The sequence below is a fragment of the Pseudorca crassidens genome, chromosome 9 (assembly GCF_039906515.1).
Source record: "Pseudorca crassidens isolate mPseCra1 chromosome 9, mPseCra1.hap1, whole genome shotgun sequence".
Lineage (NCBI taxonomy): Eukaryota > Metazoa > Chordata > Mammalia > Artiodactyla > Delphinidae > Pseudorca > Pseudorca crassidens.
In genome coordinates, this window is record NC_090304.1 from 38,040,533 (window position 1) to 38,047,421 (window position 6,889).

The window sequence follows — 6,889 nt, forward strand, 5'->3', positions numbered from 1 at the left end:
ACACAGACACCACTGAGGACGCACTAAGGGCACTAGACCCCAGGGCAGAGAAGCTGACAGGACCCAACTGCCAGGGAGTGAAGAGGCCTGAATACAGAAGGGCCTAGAAAGAGCACCACTGTAACCAGAGGGGCCTGGAGGGGAGCGGGTCTGATTAGGGGAAGGGGTGGAGCACGGTGTCTGCCCTGTATGATGCTGAGATTGTGGCCCCGACACCCAAGACACAGGCACAGACTCGGTCTTCACGTGGGTGTCCAGCCATCACCCCTTGGGAACAAACAGGCTGTCCTTATATCAAAGAATAATACACGGTTTTCAACATTCAATCTCTTAAGCATTTATTAGATCTGCTGGCTTCTGTGGACAGAGAACTCACTAGCTCAGCGTCTCTGCCCTTGGGGGCTCACAGCTCCGTCGTCTCCTGAGCAGAGTGAGAGGCAGCTCAGTACTTGTCGGGCAGGCCAGGAGGTCGGAAGTAATTGGGGTCTTTGCCGCTCCGGCCCCATCTATTGGCAAACTGGTCGGCCTCCGAGTCCTCCCGTCCGTGGCCACTGTCTCCATGCTTAAAAAGGTCTGTGATTCTCTGACTATTCTCCCTGGCATCGCTGGAATGGAGGAGGGCAGGTAGGGGATTACTCCAGGGCTGACGAGCAACAGCCCACCCTCCCCATCTCTCCTCTTTCCAAGGAATCGAGGACTCTGACAGGAGCTAGGAAAGAGGGAATGAAGCCTGAGGCTGCCCGGGCTCAGCCCACCTCAGCCCTGCGGGTCCCCTTATGCTGGGTGAACAGCACCCATGGGGGAGGCTTGGGAATCGTCTGTCCCACCAGCCTTGCTCTGCTCTTCAGCCACTCAGACCCCACACAGGACATAGAGTGTGCGGGTGGATAAAAGGAGGAGAGGCCACAGCCCTACAGGAAGTTCTCCAGGGCTTGGCCCCTCCTGGCTGTCCGAGGCTCTCACACCCATCCCTGCATCCTCAGGGCCCCTGGTACCTGATCACTTCAGCAGCCCAGACGCCCCCAGGTCCCCTTTGGGCAGCGTCATAGTTGCCCCGGGCGTGGAAGTACTTATCGGAATTTTTGTAATTGGCTTCTTTCATGTCAGAGTAGGCTCGCCACATGTCTTTAGCCCCTGGGAGGAAAGCACATAGAGAAAGGATTATCAGGTGGACAGAAAACTGTGACACACCTTAGGGAAGAATCAAGGAATGAAAAATCTTCCACTGACTCAGTTTCATCCTGTGGCTATAGCACCGTGAGTGCCATAGAGTGAGAAGAGCATTCTTGTGTCTAGTTTCCTGCTCCTGGTAACTCCAATGAGAGTCGTTATGGGGGGGAGGGGCACAGCTGCGTTGGACCTGGCTGTCGGGCCCCTACGATGCTGTCTCTGGACTGCATCTCACTTAGGGCTCCATGTGACATGTTTAAAGGGGAGAAGGGAGCTATCTTTATAGGGCAGGATTCCTCAGCTTCATACTATTGACATTTTAAGCCAGATAATTCTTTGCTGTTCAGGGCTGTCCTGGGTATTGTAACACGTTTAACAGCATCCCTCACTTTTACCCACTAACGGGCAACCTATTCCCCAAGTGGGACAACCAAAAATGTTTCCAAACATTGCCCGATATCTCCAGGACACAAAATTGCCCTTGGCCCCGAACCACTGTTATAAAAGGAAGCTGCATAGGATGAGATCCAGGGGATTGGGGTTAGTGAGGAGGTGACATGGAGGACAGATTCTGAGAAAGGGGCAGACATGCAGCACCTCTGCCCTGACGCCTAAGAAATGTATTCCTGCTGCGCGAATGCGCTCAATGTGACTTGATTCCCCTGCCTGTTAGGCACGTGAATGGCATCCTGAGGACTTTCTAGTGGACGGTATTGATGACGTGGGCTGCCTGAGGAAGCAAGCCCTCGAGCAGTGGGTCTTGCCTCAGCCTGGTTACACCTTCCAATCAGCTGGGGAGGTACTGAAAGTCCCCTGAGACCTACCTCACAGCCCAGGCCAGTTACCTCACACTCTCTGGGGTGGGTCTCAGGCATCAATAGTTTTCACTGCTCCCCAGGTGAATCCAACATGCAGCTGAGATTGATAAGCCCCCAGCTTGAGGGAGTGGCACTGGGACAAGTCTGCCCAGCAAGAGCTGTGGCCTCGTGCACAGCTGGGTTCAAACTTCTGTCCTGCCACCTGCTGACTGGCACTTAGTCCCTGGGCAGCAGACTCGGCTGCTCTCAGCCTCGGTTTTCTCCCCTTCAGATGGGGGGAGATGCCTCCCTCACGGAGGTATTCTGCAGGTAAGTAGGTGACCAACTGTCCCAGCCTAACCAGAACTGCACCTGTTTTCCTGGAACTGCCCCAGTTAGCGTTGAAAGTGTCCTGGAAAAGTCCTCAGACCTGGGCAAAGCAGGAGAGTTGGTCACCCTGAAGTGCATATAAGGGCCGAGTTCCTACCGGAAGCTTGAGATATGTTATTAGGTTCCCCACCCCGGTCGCACACGGGTTTTTTGGTCAGTTAAAAGGCTATAAAAGGGTAGGAAACAGACTGAACCAGGGACAGTGTCACTGAGTATAGGAAGCAGGAGCAAGAGCTAAGCTGAAGGTCCCTGAATTATCCAATTAGGAAATGGAAGGTAAGAAGGAAGAGAAGAAGAAGAGAGGAAGGAAGGAAGGAAGAGGGAAAGGGAGGGAGGAAGGGAGAAATGAGTGGAGGGAGAGAAGAAGAGGGTAAATAGATGGATAGCTTTCATCCTCCTTCATGCAATTGGTCTGAGGGAAATGCTGTACCATTTCAAGACTTATTTTATGTCTTCCATTCAAACTTCCATTTCAGCTGGGAATGATGACTGTTCTTTCTCTAGTGACTGATCGACATAAATCCTGTGGTTTTCAATCTGTCTGAAAAAAGCTCCCCAAACACCTGGCACATTCTACCACATAGGGCAGCACCGCCTAAGACAGAGCTCCAACCCTTAAGAGCGCTCATGGTGAATCCCAGAGGCCCATGGGTGTCATCCCCCCTCCACCAGCCTTACCTTCATAAGCCTCACCAAGGAAGGAAAACCATCGGCTGTGGACTCCCAGCACCAAGGAGCAGAGAATGAGGCCTGTGAAAAGCTTCATTGTGCTGAAATGAAAGGAGAGGGTCAGGGAGACACGGACAAGCCTTGTACACCCACTTGGGGATTTGTATGTCGAGGAGAGCCCGGCTGTTCTTTCCACTTGTTCTCATTAGACTCTCAGTGGTCCACCTAGGCAATATTGCAGTAGGACCTCACTCGGAGCCACTAGCCCTCAGCTCTGAACCCACCAACCCTGAACCCAAGCCTGTCTAAGAGGTCACCAAGGTGTCTATGGTGGAAGAAGAGAGCAGCTGGGACGTAGCTGTGTCTTGCTAAAGCAGCCTGTAATTAATCAAAAAGCATTTCCCATGCGCCACGCTGCCAGCACTGACCTCATTCAGCACAAATACAAAAGAGAAGATTTAAAGTAAGTGTTTTCAAAGAAATCACTCCTTGGAGAACTTTCTCACCTGAACCCGGTGGAGCAGACCTGCTGGGGACAGGTGGCTGCATTTATACTGAGCCATCCCTGCTGGGGTCATGGGGTGAGAAGGAAAGCTGGACTGGTGCCTGGGGGAGAGTCCCTGCAGGTCATTTCTCCTACAAAACTGCAAAGGGTAACTTACTGGAGACCAGTGGCTGTCCTCATCCACAGGTCATATTCCGCATTGTGCAACCCTGAGAAAACAGCAAGGCCTGTTCTGCCTGGTGGCCACTGTCAGGGGTGGAGGGGCTGAGGCCTGGGCCACCTGGGCTGTGGAGAAGAGGGTGTGGAGCTCCAGGAAGGAGGCCCCCAGGCTGCTGGCAAGTGTGTAGTTAGAGGATACTCCTCCAGCCTGGACCTTGCCTTCCTGGTCGTTTCCTCAGGATGGTCCCTTCTGGACCAGACAGCAGATGTGTCAGAAATTAAATCCTTTGAACTCACGTGTAAAGCCCATGAGCTTCAAAACTGACAGGCCACCCCACCGAATGTCGTGGGTACCCTGAGCACTTTCCACCACTCTGTGTACCTGTGCTGAGCTCTCCGCTCCAGGGCAGAGAAAGCCCTCTCAGCCTCTCAGCCACGCATTTCATATGGGTCAGCACCTATCATGACAACAAAAAAGAGAGGTATTATAAAATAATGAGAGGCTTTTTGACTTGATAAAGGTTAAATACCAATAATCTATAGCAGCAGTTCTCACAGTGTGTTCTAGGGAAACCAGAGGGTCTCTTAAGACCCTTTCAGGGGAGTCTGTGGGATCAAAACTACTTTCACAGTAGCACTAAGATATTCTTTTCCTTTTTCATTCTCATTTTCTTCATGAGTGTACTGGGTATGAAATGTTCATTGATATGGTTTGAGATTTCTACATTGCAACTGACCTTTAAGAAACTACCACTTGTCAAGTTTTGGTATCGTATCAAAGAATTGCCTGAATTATCTTAAAATGCTATTAAAATGCTCTCCTGTTTTCTACCTATATGTTATATCTGTGTGATGTTGAATTTTTTTGTATACTTCAACCCAAATGATGTACTGTGACAGATTGAGTGCAGGATCAGACGTGAGAATCCAGCTATCTTCTATTAAGCTAGATATTTAAAACTTTTCAAAAATGTAAAGCTACTATTTTTGTTATTAATCTTTTTGTTTTGGAAAAAGATTATTTTCATTAAAATATATTATTTATGTTAACATAATGGATTTATTATTGTGTTTTTATTTATTCATTTATTTATTTGACCACTTTTTAGATACTCTGCAAAGGGTTTTTCATAAATTAACTCAGTCCTCATAAAACTTCATAACAGCACAATATATTATTGTGTTTTTAAATGCTCAAACATTTTTTCTTTCCAGTGTGTTAAATCCTGATAGAGTCAGGATAAATTAAATTTCTTTGAGGTCCTCAATAATTTTTCAGAGTGTAATGGGACCCTGAGACACAAAAGCTTGAGAATCATTGCTCTACAGCAAATCTTATGTGTAAAGAAGACACTTTAGGTGCATTCTCAAGAAGGCCAAGAAGGAGACATGGATGTCCTCTTCTGATCACCTCAGTTTCACATTCTCCTGGAGGACCTGCCAGTTGCTAAGACAAGAAACATGAGGACGATAAGAAATGGAAGAGAAGAAATGAAACTATCATTATTTCTAAGTGATGCAAGCTTTTACGTAGAGAACCCATCAGAATCAAATGGCACACTAATGAAGCCATTAAGAGAATTCAGTGAGATTGCCATGTTTCACATAAAAAATAAATTGTGTTTCTCTACACCAATTCTTTTTGTGTTGTTTTTTTGACTGCGTTGGGTCTTTGTTGCTGCCCGCGGGCTTCCTCTAGTTGCAGCGAGCTGAGGCTACTCTTCAATGCGGTGCATAGGCTTCTCACTGCAGTGGCTTCTCTTGTTGCAGAGCACAGGCTCTAGGGGTGCAGGCTTCAGTAGCTGTGGCTCGCGGGCTCAGTAATTGTATCTCGCGGGCTCTAGAGCACAGGCTCAGTAGTTGTGGCACATGGGCTTAGTTGCTCCACAGCATATGGGATCTTCCCGGACAGGGCTCAAACCCGTGTCTCCTGCATTGGCAGGCGGATTACTGACCACTGCGCCACCAGGGAAGTCCCAACACCAATTCTTAACAGTTAAAAAAATACAATACAAAATAGTACCAAAAACATTAACTATCTAGGGAAAAGTTTAAAAATACACAAATATTTACAGAGAAAATTTAAGTTTGTTAAAGGATAAAAAGTGGGGGATGTATGTCATGTTGATGGAGAGGATGTTTTGACTTAGTAAAGATATCAGTTCTCCTTGGATTAATTTATAAATTCAGTGCAATGCTAATCAAAAATTCCCCGTGGAATTCTTTTAGGGACACAACAGATTTATGTTTTATGGATGAATAAATGTCCATCAATAAGTAAGTTAAAAAAAATAAGGGCCTAGGGGAGACATACGCTGGTCTCTAAGATGCGTGATCTTGGGATTTAGCCCAAGGGGGGAGACAACTGTGATGGTAAGGCCAACAGATCGGGAGACAACTGCCATGAAAAAGAAGTTTGTTACTCACAGATCCCCAAAGAAGGGGGCACATCACACCAAGGGGTGGCCACACGAGGAAGCACCCAGGGTGGGCCAGGGGACAGAGAGAGGGGCAGAAAACGTGACAAACGCCTTTATTGTGGTTTCTGTGGGAGGACCAGTGAGGCACAGTGAGCGGGTTAAGGACTGGCTCATGTGAATACTTTCAGCTCTCGCTCGGCATAGGGGCTGGTTCCTAGTTGTCTGGTGCCTGGCTCTGCTGTGGTCAGGGCAGGTGGATAGTGGCCCAGAGCGTGAGGGCGCAATGAAGGAGGTGGTGGAAGTGTGAGCTCTGGATTGGCTGGTTTGTATTTGAAAGGCTCACTCACAGGTTACTTTACTATCACAGGTTAGTTTACTAATCTGTAAGAATTGGCTGCCTCTGGGAGAAGCAGTCCCTCCAGGGGCAGGGAGGCCCCAGGATGTGAAAGCATCAAAAACACAGATACAGAATGGAAAAACATGTTTAACACAACTTCTGAGGCATCCTTGGAGTGGCTCGGGCATCTCGCTGCTGTCAGATGAGCCAGGCTGTATGAAGCTCTTGTCAGTGGATGTGGGATCCTTGCCTGGCTTGCTTTATCTTGTTGTAAATCCCTGTAATCTCTACTCTTCTACCTAAATGTCTCCGGTCTCAATCCACACCCAGCGGTCCACTCTTCCTCCTCTGCAGAATGGTCAAGGACCTAGTGAACTCCTCAACGGCAGGTTCAACTATGTTCTAGAGTTCTTGTCAGTCAGAGTGCAAGTGCCTCCTCTTC

The 6,889-nt window shown here is 48.4% G+C and overlaps 1 protein-coding gene across 1 annotated transcript; it reads right to left on the bottom strand.

The window, feature by feature from the left end:
* Nucleotides 1–312: 312 nt before the first annotated feature.
* LOC137230390 (serum amyloid A-2 protein) lies at nt 313–3,566 on the bottom strand. Its single transcript, XM_067749696.1, has 4 exons — nt 3,455–3,566; nt 3,036–3,127; nt 996–1,134; nt 313–605 (listed from the first exon to the last, which is right to left on the bottom strand). The coding sequence occupies exons 1-4, from the start codon at nt 3,457–3,459 to the stop codon at nt 443–445; spliced, it is 399 nt and encodes a 132-aa protein (XP_067605797.1). The 5' UTR covers nt 3,460–3,566; the 3' UTR covers nt 313–442.
* Between the last annotated feature and the right edge of the window lie 3,323 nt (nt 3,567–6,889).

Coding starts and splice junctions, on each gene's coding strand:
- LOC137230390 (XM_067749696.1), bottom strand. Junction 1,135..3,035: donor CCTTGGTGAGGCTTATGAAG/GTAAGGCTGGTG, acceptor CTTTCCTCCCAG/GGGCTAAAGACATGTGGCGA. Junction 606..995: donor TGGGCTGCTGAAGTGATCAG/GTACCAGGGGCC, acceptor CCTCCATTCCAG/CGATGCCAGGGAGAATAGTC.